Below are 14,192 nucleotides of genomic sequence, written 5' to 3' on the forward strand. Positions count from 1 at the left end.
GAGAAACATAGATGAAGGCCAGGTAAATGAGAATAGGGTTCAGTTATTGGAACTTTAACTGAGCACCTACTATGTGCTATACACGGTGCTGGGTGGCAGGGAAGATATTTATTCATCCATTTTCTTACTTATGGAAATTACAGGACAACGGTGCCAGTAGTTTCTGTTTTATTTTCCATTGTATTCTTTTTAAAAAAATATTTGTTTATTTACTTATTTTGTTGTCGTTGTTGTTTTTGTTGTTTTGGCTGCTCCATGCGGCATGGGGGAATCTTAGTTCCCTGACCTGGGATCGAACCTGTGCCCCCTGCATTGGGAGCGTGGAGTCTTAACCACTGGACCGCCAGGGAAGTGCCCTCCACTGTATTCTAAGTAGTTAAATTACTAACAATAAATGAGACAGAATCCCTATGCATGAGGAACTCACCTTTTAGAATGAATATACTTTGACTTAAAAAAAAAATTCCTTGTATCTGGAAGTAAAGCTAGCATGGGGTAAAAAGGGGAGCTGCCTACAAGGTCATTCCAGTACGACATGCAAGCATCCCCACAGTTAGCATCAAGCACCAGGCCCTGCCCAAGTACCCTGACTCTGTTCTTCCATTTGGAATTCGGCTCAGCTTAGACTCCACCAGAGGCTTCCAGATCACTTGCTGGGTGTGTGGAATGAATGTCACAGGGAAGTACTCCAGTTCACGACAGAACAAGCTTTGCTCTTGGACTGTTTTGTGTATATCTGGGGAGCGGAAAGAAGAATTCCACAGACTTCTTCAGATTAACAGGAATTTAATGTTCAACTAGAAGAGTCCTTTGGGTGCCTGAGTCCAAGCCCCTAATTTACAGGTGAGATACGTGATCCCTAGAGATGGACAGAGCTTCCCCTCCATCACCCACTGAGGCTGAGGCATCGACAGGTCTGCTATGATGCTCTCACCCCACCTGGGGGCATCCAATGACAAGATGGCCTGGTAACTGCTAGTGGCTTCTGGGCCCTTAGGCCTGCCTCCTGCAGAGCCCAGAAGCCACGGTCCTGTGATCTCCTAACTTTCTGTGGTTGTTGAGCTACTTCAGACACTCAGGGAGCACGAGGTCCTGGGCCCCTGCTCTGCTCACTCAAGCCTGGGGGCAACTTGGCTGCTGAACGCTGATGCTTTGGGCTGAGTCAGCTGTTGCAGAAGTCATCTGGAATACTTCCTGCTGGCCAATGAAGGTGCACACAAGAACAGAGCCCACGACTGTTCAGGACACCGTATGTCCAGAGAAGTGAGTCCTGGTTGTGGCAAAGGAGAAACAGGACTGAGAGAGACCAGCCAGTGGAGACCATTTTTGAGGAGCAAAAGCCTCCTGATCCTGGGTGACAGGGCTGGCCAGGTCGGGGGACACGGCTCGGAAACACTGACCGTGTGCCTGGGGCCGGGGAATGTGAGTACATGTCTATATAGGCTGTTCTCTGGGCTATGCAGCCAGAGGACGGCCTCTAAGAGGACTCCTCAGCAGATGGCTTGTGTTGCTAGAAAAACTTGAAGCCGCTCTGCTAAAACGTGACTGCACACAGTGTCTCAGTGGACAAGTTCATTTCACGACCGTGTGCCCTGTCTTCCTGTCAGGGTACAGGACAGGTCTTGCTTCTTCCGGAAAAGGGAGACTTCGCTGCTTTACTCAGAAAGGGGAGACTAGGATGGACCACAATTAGACCCACTTCCTGGGGTGGGGCTAGTGCGGGGCAGAGACACAGAAAAGAGCCGTGCAAATCCAGCTTGGCAGGCCGGACCTGAGGTGTAGAGCAACAGACAGGTGGCATTCAAGGGAAACAGTCCTTCCAGGGGCAGGGGAGGAGGACTGACAGGGGACAGGCAAGGTGAGGGAGCTCCCAGGGGCAGCTGGATGTGGATGTCCTGTGTGTCACCAGGTAACGATGCCCAGGTTCCTAAGCGGAGCACGGGTGGATCTCCAGACCCAGACATGGCAGCGGTGGGAGCCAGGTAAGGGGAGGCAAGACTTGCATCCTCGGGGGGCAGGGCTACCAGGCCGCTCATATCAGGGACTTACGGATAGCAGGCGAGTTTGGGATTCTGGGACAGGACAGAAACCCATTGCCAGAGCTGGCACATAAAGGGTCAGGCAGAGGAATGGTAGGAGGACTGGAGGCTGAGCTGCTGGGGTTGCTCTAAGCCCTCCTCCTCAGGTTGGGGTTAGTCCTAGAGGCCTGCAGGCTAGACCCACAGGGTAGAGCCACAGGGCCCCCCTGTGGTGGGAGGAGGTGGAGGCAGGGGAGGGCGGGTGGGCAGGTCTCTCTCCCCGGCTAGAATACTGCCCAGAGGTAGCATCGCCTCCCCACAGCCCCGCACCGTGGAGCTCGCTTAGAGCCAGCTCTTGACGCCTCCAGGATTGGACTGGGGTGCTGGTTAGACTCATTGCAGAGGTGTTTGGTACGTCCTGACCCTATATTCTCCATAGAGAACAATATTAGTGATGCGATGCGTGGCCCTCCTATATTTTAACTTCTCATTGCTTGAAGTTTATCAGTGTTGGATGGAAATGCAGAAAGTCCTTGACTTACAGACACTGGAATTACTACTTGAGAGCCTCACTTAGGACTCCAGGCTCGCCAGGACTCAGGCCCTGCTACTGCATCACTGAGCCAAGAGTTTTTTATCTGGCCTCAAAGTCTCCTCTTCAACCACAAAGGACTGCCCATCTCAAAGGTCTGTTCACCCCTGCCTGCCACAGTGCCAGGGCACTTGCATCAGTTATAGAACTACATTAATGCTTCGGGCTAAGATTCTCATTTCTCTCCCAGTTCCTACGGTGACACTAAAACCTATACGAATACAAATGCCCTTGCCAATGCGAACACTAACTCTTGCTGTAAGTGATAACAGCCACTAACATTCATCCAGTGCTTACTACTCTGACACATAAGTGTTTTATATCTCCTTCAATCCTCAGACATCCCCACGAGGTACCAATTATTATCCTTATATGACAGATGAGGAAAGTGAGGAACAGAATGATTAAGGGACTTATCCCAGGTCATACAGCTGGCAAGGGGTAGGGCTCAAATTCAAGCCTCGCTACCTGCCTCTGAGGCCATGCTCTGGAGCACTAAGACCTGCTGCATGTTAGCTTTTTACTGTGTGGTACAGTATTAGAAAGAAAGTCAGGGCCAGCTGGGGTTGTAGAGTTGTAGCAGCACCATGTTGTACAGATTTCCAAGCTGAAGATGTGGAGGTGGGAACATAAAAGACCTAGCAGAGAAGAACAGAGGCTCAGCACATGGGCTCTAGGACCAATCAGCTTGGCTTCAAATGCTGGCTCTGCCACTTACAAGCCGTCTGTCCTGGGCCAGGTTACTCAACTTCTCTGTGCCTCAGTTTCCTATCTGTAAAAGAAGGGGCACGAATTCCCTAAGTTATATGGTTTCAGGGGAGATGTAAAGGTGTTGCTGATTATGAAACTTACAAAGCATTTCAAATAATGCCTGACACATAGAACATCCTCGGTAAATATTCGGTGTTATTACTGAACGTGTGCTCTGCGCCAGCCATTGGGCTTCCCGGGTACTTTATCTCATTTAATCTTCCAAATAACCTGCAGGGTGAGAATGAGTAACCCCTCATTCCAGATGAGGAAACTGAGCCTCGCTCACCCAAGGTCGCTTGCTCTCACTTGCCCAAGAACTTGAATGCAGGGCCTCTCCCTCTAAACCCCGAGTGGTTCCTGCTTCCGCGCTGCATCGTCTGCTAATGCTTCCTGTGATGGACAGCTAGGAAGAAGCTCAGGCTACAAAGCAAACAGATCGTAATTCGGTTTTGGAATCAATAAAGGGATGATCAAGTGGCAGAGGAGGACTTGTTAGCTGCTCATCAGGATGATGTGAGAAGCTGCTGCCCGCATCCTGAATTAAATCACCTAGTTGCTTTATCATCATAAACATTCATTTCAATGCGGGGAGGGATTTTTTTTTTTTAAACCAACATGAATAATATATAATGGTTGACATTTTGGAGGAAGCAGGTTCTTTACCTTCTTCCATCTTCCATCAGGGTAATTTATCATTGTCTTTCTTCCTGGCCCCCTTTTTTAAACTGATGGGGTAGCCTGTCAGTTCAGCTTGTTCTGAAAACGCAGGAGTATAATTCAATAATAAATTCGCTCAGAGGCCAGCTGTCAGGAAGCTGGTGTTTATATGAACTCCATTAGATGACCTCTATTGCTCAGACTCTCGGAGGGCTATATGAGGGCTGTCTTAAGGCCTGGGGTGGGCCGAGGAGGGTAGAGTGGCAGGCAAATGCATTTCTGGAACTGCTCTGTCACCGACACTTGCACATGGCTTTAGATCTGCAGTGGGCTGACGAAAAATTATATTGCATACATGATCTTTCCCCCCTCTTTTCCATTATATTTTTCCTCTTGTAACCTCCTACTTCCAAAATTCTCGGAAACATTGTGGCTTTATAAAGGGTCTGAGAGAAATTCTAAAGGCTGACGTGGTATCAAGGTTATTTCACTTCTGTTAGTGGCAGTTTTAAGTCCTGACTGAGGTGACATGCCCTAATCTGGTCAGTGCACAGGCGAGGGGCAGATTTTTCTGTTTCTTCCCCAAACTACCTTTCTGGTCTCAGAGTCCCCTCTGTTCTTCTTTTTCCTCCATGGCCCCTCTGCACACCAGGATCATATCATACTAGATTCCCTGAGACCCTCCTGGTTTCAAACATTAGAGCATGTCTCTTGACTTTTGATTTGGAAAATACTGTCACCATAATTATGCTCCGGCCACATTAAAATTCTCTTGGTTCTTTGATTATCATGGAAAGTCATGCTGGTTCCTCAGTCTAGAATGAATTTTTAAATCCTGTTCAACTGAAACCCACGATAAGCAACATACCCTATTCAAGGGTACACACCACACGCGCACGCGTCATGAAAGACATATCCTTTTAGAGTGCTGCACTGATATTTTCTATTCCACTGTACACTATTCCATTTAAGTTTACTTCTTAAAAAAATAGCTTCGACCCACTACTACATTGACTTCATGATGTGCTAACAGGTTGTTGTGACCTGAAATGGGATAAATAATGTTTCAGTGGCTAACCCTCCTCACTGAAATCTTTGTTTCAGGCCAAAGGCCATCTCCTGCCAGAAGTCTTATTTCATTAGTTCATTTGTTTGTTTGCTCATTCATTCTCAAAACCAAACATTCACTGCGGCCTGTTCTGAGCCAGGCCCTCTGCCGGGTGCTGGAGAAACAAAGATGGGCCAGGTTCAGCCCCTGTGCTGTGGAGCTCAGGGACCTGCATTTGCAGTGGGAGTGATGGCCCCGCCTTTGAGCTCTCAAAGCACTCTCTCTCTACTCTGTTCAAGCACTCAGCAGTAGCTGATTGGCTGACGCACTGATTCATCCACCATTCATTGTGGTTTAGTCTGTGCCAATCCCTCTGGCTAGGCACTAGGGATTGAATGACCAACGAGGCATGGGACGCACAAGGAGGCCCCAGTGTAATGGGGTCAGATGCACATCTTCTTGCAGGCCTAGTGCAGGGTAGGTGCTGTTAATATTTACCAAATGGAGTGTGGCAGTTCTGTCCCTCTCTGCACCTGCCCATTCTCTCCTCTCCATAGGATCTGACCCTCTCTATACGATACGATACTCTGCCTCCTTTGAGACGAATACTCTGGTCCATCCCTCCTTTTTCTAAAGTCCCCCTGACTCCTGAAGTCTTTTCTTTTTGGGTTCAGTGTGCCCTGTGGCTGACTTTGGTAGCAACCTGCCCACATCCAACCACTTGCCTGAGTGAGCTGATAACCTATTAGGATTCGAGGAGCCCAGAGAGACTTGACAACATCACATCCTTCCTCTCACCAGTACAGTGTCCTCAAACATGTTCTGAACTGGTAGTAAGTAACTTGGAGGTGGTTCTTCCTCTTCCTATAATCTGCTACCCTGTCTAGCAGTGGCAATCCACAAGTATTCACTGAACTGATCTGTCTGCCCTGTGTCCAGCTCTTTCGACCCAGTCAGTCCTTACCAAGAGATACAACCAAAGTTGTGTAACGGGGAAACAGCTGCCTTGAGTGGTCTTAGAGGAGGAATTGTCTCACACTGCCCTCACTTTCCCAGCTGTCTAATCCCAGGTTCCACAGTCTGGGTCCTGTTATCTGTCCTCCTAGTATGGACAATCCAGCTGGGGATCCTTCTTCTTCCACCTGCGGACCTGAATGGTTCCTCCCCTCCCACACAAGTCTCCGTAGAGGGCACCCTGCGTTGTATTCTCCCCATGAATCCAGGGGAGGGACAGGTGCCTTCCACTAGGCAGAATGGCTCCAGGCACTCAGGCCAGGGTGGAAAGATGGTATTCAAGCCACCTGATCTGGTGATGGTGGTTCCCCTGCCTGTTTTTTCCCTCCTACTTTAGACCTACTTGAGATCAGCTGAAGTCATTCATATCTCTGTCACTTTATGTGGAGCTGAGCACAGCAGTGGCAGAGGGTCAGAGAGAGCTACTGCATTCATTAAACCTGTATTAAACACTTGCTCTGGGCCAGGCATTGTGCTGGGCTCTGGGGACACAGACGAACCAGACACGGTCCCTGAGGGAGGTCTTCCTCACTCTAAGTCCATCTGGCAGTACTTCTACTTTAGTTCTGAGTCAAGCTCTGGGCTTTCCTCCAAGAAGTCCAGCCCAGCCCAGCCAAGAGCCCACTCTGCTTGGCTGGGGCCCTCACATCCTGGGGTTCCGTTGCCCATCCTTCCCTGAGGGCTACCCCTGCTCTAGTGCCTCTGACACCAGCTGAGGTGCTGCACAGAAGCATGAGGAAGCCCCCATATAACTGCTGGTGTCATGTATGCATCTGGAGAACCTCTGCTTCCTCATCCCTGCCATGGTCAGGCCTCTGAGGAAAAGTATTCTGGGGAGAGCCCTGGGCGCTGAGGACTGGCTGGCTTGCTTTCCCCACAGAAGGGTGCTCCGGTCAGTTCCAACTGGCACTGAATTCCTCTCCCTCTCATGGTTGGTCCCAGCATGCCTCATTCTTGGGTCTCCCTGAGTCAGTCACACAGCTGGGAAACTGCAGAGTAAAGGAGCTGCACCCCGGGGGCTCCTTGCTGGGCTCAGAAACGCCGTTGGGTCTCTGGGTGACAGCCTGCTTCTTGGAGGAGCCTGTTAAATGGACTCCCGTTCACACTATACAAATTGTGGTGCAGCCTACGGGGTGCAGGAAAATACGGGGATTTTCTGTCCCACAGGCTTGTTATTGTTAAACACAGGCAAAGAGTCAGGTTGGCCTGCCCATCAGGAACCCTGCTCTCTGGAGAAGGGCCACTGGACTCCTCCCTAACAGGAATCCCGGCTGACAGCTGCCTCACAGAATGCTGCCGTTTCTCTTCCTCAAATAAGGATTCAGCAATCCAAACCTCGTTCCTCTCTAGGTGGCAGCTGGACTTTCCTCTCAAGTTTCACTTCCAATCAAGGAATTAGAGCTGGAAGCTCTTTCTAACATCATCACCTCCATTCTCACGTTCATCATCATCACCACCATCATCACATAATTAGCAAACATTTTTTGTGTGGCCAGTACTAGTCTGAGACTTCATGTACTTTTTGTTTTTTCATTTAATTCTCACGACAACCCTGCACAATAGACATTACTACCTTGCTCTTACGATGAGGAAATTGAGGCTCAGAGAAGTTACGGAATTTTCACATAGCTATAAAGTGGATGCAACAGACTTCACATCCAGGTCTTGGCTATTTTCACCAGACCATGCTGCTGCCATAAAAGCCACCATTTACTTATCACGAATGTACCACGCCCTGTGCTAGGTGCTTTATCTCAGCGAATCTTTTCAATGGCTTTCATGAAATGATTACTATTATTGCCAGTTTATCTTTGGAGGCAGGTACACAAAGGTTCAATCATTTCCCTGGGGCCACACTGAGCTAGTAGGAGGTAAAGCCAAGATTCACACTCCGGGCGCTTTTTATGATACCACATTCCTTCATACGAGAGGAAAGAAAGCAACAACCCAAACCTGGCAACTGATTTCACTTTATCCCAAAGATGCAAATAAGCCCTGTATTACGGGTTCAGAGCATGACGATAGAATCCAAGCAGGCAGTCTAACAAGAAAAGCATCTGCTGTCTTGTGTTTGTGGGTTTCCAGTCACTTGGGCTTGTTTTACATAAAAATCTGTTTGGGGATACTTAGTAGTGAATGATAGCTGCTTCTTCTGAATCTAGATCAGTGAGGAGCAGGGGCATAATGATTCAGGAGAATAACAGGTAAAAGGAATTTTAACAGTAACATTTGGAAGCTTCCGTTATCCATTCGTTTTAGAGCAAATACTCTATTCCGGGCCCTGCCCTAAGTAATATAGGTTTGGAGAGATGAATGGTCTCTACTTTCAAAGCATGTTATTTAACTGAAGGTGACAGATATATAAACAATCATCTGGGGGCTTCCCTGGTGGCGCAGTGGTTGAGAGTCCGCCTGCCAATGCAGGGGACACGGGTTCGTGCCCCGGTCTGGGAAGATCCCACATGCCACGGAGCGGCTGGGGCGTTTAGCCATGGCCACTGAGCCTGCGCGTCCGGAGCCTGTGCTCCGCAACGGGAGAGGCCACGACAGTGAGAGGCCCGTGTAACGCAAAAAAACCCAAAAACAAACAAACAAAAAATAAAAACAATCATCTGGGAGCTGACTTCTACACCTGCTTCTTCTACTAATCTGTAATGTGATTTTAACAGATAATTTAACCTCTCTGGACTCTGAATCCTCAGTAGAAAATTAAGTAAAATAGATAATGTATCCATCCATCCTGTGCCCCACTGTCCCTCCCCATCGCTCCCCTCTCTCCTTCTTTCCTTCCAACTCTTCAATGTTCAAGGTATATATCGATATATGCATATTTATCTGGAGCGACTACTAAATGCTAAAATGAGTGAGAGGCAGTCCTGTCCTGGCAGACTCAGTTTAGAGGGTTAACAGACATTTACATATGCACTATATTAAGCCCTTGTCCAGAGCCACATATCCATCAGTGGCAGAGGCAGGATCTGAAACACAAGTTGGCTGGACTCCAAGGCCTATACTCTTTTCTCTCTGCTGAGCGGTCCATTTCTCCCAGTACAGGTTTCTCAAGTTCCCCACTTGACAGGCTCCTTAAGGCATGTCAGACTGGGAGAAAGGATACTGAAATCCTTGGGCGGGGGCCGCGTGATTCCTGGCACATAAGCAGCAGGCTTGGTGAGTGACCTGAGGACACTCAGGGATCACGGTCCCTGTTGGTACTTATTAGGATGGCATGGTAAGGGCACCCCAAAACAGAACAGCCACTGGCAGCCAACCAGCCATAGCCCTAATCAGATTCCCTAACAGGTCCAGTGAAGAAAGGGTGAGCAAGTAATAGTCCCCTTGGTCGGAGTAATATTTCTATCTCCAGTTGACTAAAAGAACTCAAACCATGGGAAGGCCCACAAGCATACACATAAAATCACACAACTGAAGGAAAGAGCAGAAGCTCCCTACCCAGAGACGAAAGCGGTATTTCTGGCCAAGATAAACGAATAGGTTTTTCCTCACTCTGTTTCTGCTCCTGGCTCTGCCACTTGACTAGCCTGTGAATTGGGGAAGATCATGTAACCTCTGAGGTCCTCAGTATTCTCGGGGTAAGCTGAAGGGACTATAAAGTACCTTCATCCCTAAAAACGTTAAAGTTCAAACGCTTTGACACACTCTTGCTGGGCTCAGAGAACTCCCCCGACTTCACTTTTCCCCTCTTGTCATTGCTCCTTGTGAGGAAGGGCTGGGGCAGTGGAAAGCATGGGCCCTGGAGTCCCAGCTCCATCATGTCCCAGGAGCGAGCCTTCTCCTTGGATTCCCAGTTACTCTCTGGGGATCATAATACTGCCTTCTAGGGAGACTCCCCAGGAGTCCTTCTTAGGTCCCCACTCGGCCCCCTTACACATTTTCCTGGATCCAACTTCTGTGTGCTCATGGTTTCATCTACTGCTTGTTTGTTGATGGCTCACATATCAAAAACCCCAGCCCTAACCTCTGTGTGAGCTTCAGGTTTGCTTCTGAACTACAAACAGACATTTATTCTTGGGTGTTCTACTGAGGTGAGTCCGTTCCTTGCCCTCGCCAAGCATCTGAGTGAGAGACTCCTCTCTCCAGCATCCCTCAGACCCAGCAGAGGATGAATCCCTGCTGATTTCCCTCTTTAAATAGAACTGGGGATGTCATTCATTCTTCCCTTCCCTCATCCCTACCACATCGTCCCCTCAGGGCAGGAACTCTCTTGGCAGAGAAGTCATGAACATAGAAGGCACACAGTCTGTGCTGAACTGAACTGGGCTGACTTTTAAAGAAAGCTCTGTGTGCATGAGGTATCACTACATTGGAAGACATTCAAAATAAGTTATCATAAATCCCTCCTTCTTGGATACGTTTCCCAAGTTCACAGACCCTGATCTGGGGAGCAGAGAACAGACAGCTGCCTTTTGCTGGCTCCTGTACACTTTTATGCCCCTGGGTCTTTGCACAAGCAGTTTCCCCACCCTGGCACACTCTCTCTCCCTTGCTGAGCTATTTCTCATCTTTAAGACTCAGTTCTTAAGTCTCGGCCTTCCCCCACCCAGGAGCACCTTCTCTATGCTTCCAGAGTACCCTGGGGGCATATTTCTGGTCTATCACAATGGAACAATTTTTTGTCCCCTTAGTGGGCTGTGAGTGACCAATGGGCAGGGACTGTGCTCCACTCATCTCTGTGCTTCCAGCACAGGACCTGGCACAGAGTAGACCTCAGTAAAAACCTGTCCAATAGACGACACCACTGAACGCTTGTGAGAGAACGCATGGGCGTATGGCCTGGAGTGCCAGCAGATGCACCCCACCCCAGCCTAACAAAATCTCCCGGACATCAGCTCTGAGGGATGATAGTGTCAAAGCTTTCAGCCCATCTGGAGACCACAGAATCAGTAAGCGCTGACTGCAGAGTGGGTATTGATCCAAGATTCCCCTTGGACCTTTGATTTCCCACTCTCTCCATCTATCACCCAATGAGGACAAAAAAACTTCACTCGTAAAAATTCCAAACGCCCTGGATAGCAGTTTTCTAAACATGGGTACCTGAGGCTGCTTCCCTGCCTCCCCTGCCACTCCATCAGGAGCCTTCAACGCCCACCCTCCTGGCCCCCTCCCACTCCCATCCACCCACACGTGGCCCTGGAGGTGAGCCACGCCCCCTTCAGAGAACCACGGCCAGAGCTGGACTCACCCTCCATCAAAGGGGTTCTCCCCGGGGATGATGTGTGTGCTGTCCCTGCCCACGAGGAACTTGATCCGGTCGTAGAAGGAGCGCAGGTTCTGCTGGGACACAGGGGCCTGTGTCTCCTGGATGATGTCCAGAGGGTCGGGGGAGCCCAGGCACAGCGGGCTGCCGTGACAGAGGGGCTGGAGGCAGCAGTCGGGGTCCATGCAGTCCACCAAGCCATCTGCAGGGGTGACAGAGCGTGACGTTTATATGGCTGTGTTCAATCAGCATCGTTTGTCCACAGAGCCTTCCTTCATTCACTTCTCTATTTTCCATTCATTGGAAGACTTTATTAAGTGTCTGACAGAAGCCAAGGGCTTCGCTGGGCACCAAGTAGATCCAGGTGTGAGATCGGGGGGCCGCCTACTAGCCTAGCAGGAGAGACAGACAAGTCAGTGGGCAGCGAGACGTGTTTTTCTGTTTTTTGTTTTTTTTCAGAGAGGGAGGAGGAATTATATATATGAAGGCCCAGAGGTGAGAGAACGACACACTGAACATTTGAGTTGCTAAATTCAAATGCTGGGCTCAGAAGGTGAGGGGAACAGCAAAAAATCAGGCTGTGAGGTTGGCAGGAGCAAACAGCTGGGCCTCCTGGACCAGGTTAGGGAGTTCGCATTTCACCCTCTGGACAATGGGAGCTACTGAAAGGTGTTAAGCAAGAGGTGATTTTATCTGAAAGTCACTGCATTGCTGAAAGAGCGTCCCCTGTATCGTGGCGAGGGGAATGAAGGGGGCCCAAGGCAGAAGCTGGGGGCTGCATGGAGGCAGTGTTGCTGAGATTACACAGGAGGAAAACAATGGTTCCTGAGACTAGAGCAGTGACAGTGGAGACTGAGAGAAGAGGACGGTTTGGAGAGACTCTCAAGAGGTGAGACCTGGCGACTGACGGGCTTCGGGCGTGAGCGAGAGGCAGTGCTGGTGGAGGCGGTGAAACGCCCAGCATCTCTCCCGGCCTCGATGCACATGTGTGGACACCCAGCTCTGCCTTCTGGGTGAGAGGGGATGGTTTCAGATCACCCGCCAAGCTGCCATTAGCAGAGAATTCTCTCTACCACATGGGTGGATTTCTTTAGGGCTGAAAATTACATTACAGCTCCCAGCTTCCCAAAGTGCAAAAAAGAAATTCCACCAGGCCACAACTTTTTGGTCTCATTATCCCAAAGCACTTTTACAGGCACCCCATAGAATAGCTTAAAATAGATGACAAACCCAGGGATTAGAGGATACTGCCCAAAGCGGGGGACAGGGAAAAACGCCAGTCTGTGTGCTCTGTAGGGAGAGAACAGTCGAAGCACACGTGTTCCTCTGTAGGCTGGAATTCTGCCTCTCCTGCTTACCAGCTGTGTGACTTTGGGCAAACGTCCTCACCACCCTGGGGGCATGGATCCTGCTCTGGTCATCTCTGTTGTATCCCCAGCACTTACTACAGGTGTTTAAAACATGACTGTTACATAAATAAATGAAAGAAAATTGAATGAATGAATTGACAAATGAATCAAGGGGACGAAACCAAAGGACAGTCCATAAAAGGCAGAAGACCATTATCTTCATTCAATTCAATTAAACAGTGTGGTACGGTGGGAGGGTGGTGAGGCTCAGAGATTGTAGCTCAAGCCCCAGAACTGCGCCTAAGAATGACTCTGGGTGAGTTCCTGTGCTTCATCGCTCTGAGGCCCCATCTCCTCAACACGGACATACTCCCTCACTTCTGTCTCCGTGGGTTTACAACGCAGATGCTGCCCACCGGAATACTGCATATGCATTGGTTAGACCGGGTGCCCTACCCACACAGGCAGCACTCCTAAGCCTCCTTTCTGGCCTTGGGATGTTGTGGCCTCAGGCAAGCTACCCGACCTCCCCGAAGCCCAGTTTTTTTCTAATAAATTAGGGCCCCAAATCCCTTGTCTTTCTCTCCCAACTTCTGCATGGTATCCAAGACCTTTTACGCTATGCCCTCCTTGAGGGCAGCACAGTGGTAAAGAGTATGGGCTCCAGAGCAGGACTGTCTGAGGCGAAATCCTGGCTCTGAAACTTACTACTGTGTGACCTTGGGCAGGTTACTTAAACTCTCTGGCCTCAGTTTCCCACATCTCTTACAAGTGGATTCTCTTTTTTTTTTTTTTTTGGCCACACTGCGGGGCATGTGTGATCTCAGTTTCCCAACCAGGGATCGAAACTGCGCCCCCTGCAGTGGAAGCGTGAAGTCTTAACCACTGGACTGCCAGGGAAGTTCCACAAGTGGATTCTAAGACTGTTACTTAAGTATTTTTTTACATAAGTGAAAAACAGTGTGTGTGTCCCCCAATCTAGCAGAGAACCTGACACGTAGTAAGTACTTAATAAAGGTAGTTCCCTTCCCGACCCTGACCCTAGAACACGGCTCACCAAAGTGTAGGGCTGCATCCTGAGATGTGGAGGAAAGGGATTAGAGCTCCACTCCAGCTCTGTCCTGGGTCCTACCTTGTGGCTCCTGTCCCAGCTTCCAGATATACCAGCTAACTGCCTCGCCAAGCACCTGTTTTCTCCTGCAGTCGGCGGGCTCCATCACACATTCTCGGGCTGCCCCTGTCAGACATTGCTTAAGCACATAATTACAGCCCAAGCTGAGGGTTATTTGCATTCTGCTATTGATGTTAGCATGACAGATTCAGCTGCTGCATCCATAACTCTGCAGAAATGCTCCATTATTCAATCCCGGCGGCGAGCAGGGACGCTGACCATTAAATCAGCGAGCACAATTGAAGGGCTGTGAAAAGTCATGGCTAATTTGAAATTTTATTAGCTCTTGCCTGCTCTTGTTTACCACCGAAGCGGTCCCTGGAAACCAGTCTTTTACCTCTTTATAAACACTCGGCTCTGTGGCACCTTGGAAGA

The 14,192-nt window shown here is 49.4% G+C and overlaps 1 protein-coding gene across 13 annotated transcripts in view; it reads right to left on the reverse strand.

Moving 5' to 3' along the window:
* The window catches only part of TENM4 (teneurin transmembrane protein 4), a 739,976-nt gene that overhangs the window by 88,991 nt on the left and 636,793 nt on the right, over nt 1–14,192 (reverse strand). For all 13 annotated transcript variants that reach the window (XR_009564930.1, XM_060303774.1, XM_060303773.1 and 10 more), the window contains one exon: nt 11,283–11,499. Coding sequence is in view for 12 of the 13 variants with exons in the window: in XM_060303774.1 (XP_060159757.1) it covers nt 11,283–11,499 (217 nt within the window). In the remaining variant the exon portion in view is untranslated. The remainder of the gene's footprint in view (nt 1–11,282; nt 11,500–14,192) is intronic.

Source organism: Globicephala melas, chromosome 8 (genome assembly GCF_963455315.2).
Source record: "Globicephala melas chromosome 8, mGloMel1.2, whole genome shotgun sequence".
In the NCBI taxonomy this organism is placed as follows: domain Eukaryota; kingdom Metazoa; phylum Chordata; class Mammalia; order Artiodactyla; family Delphinidae; genus Globicephala; species Globicephala melas.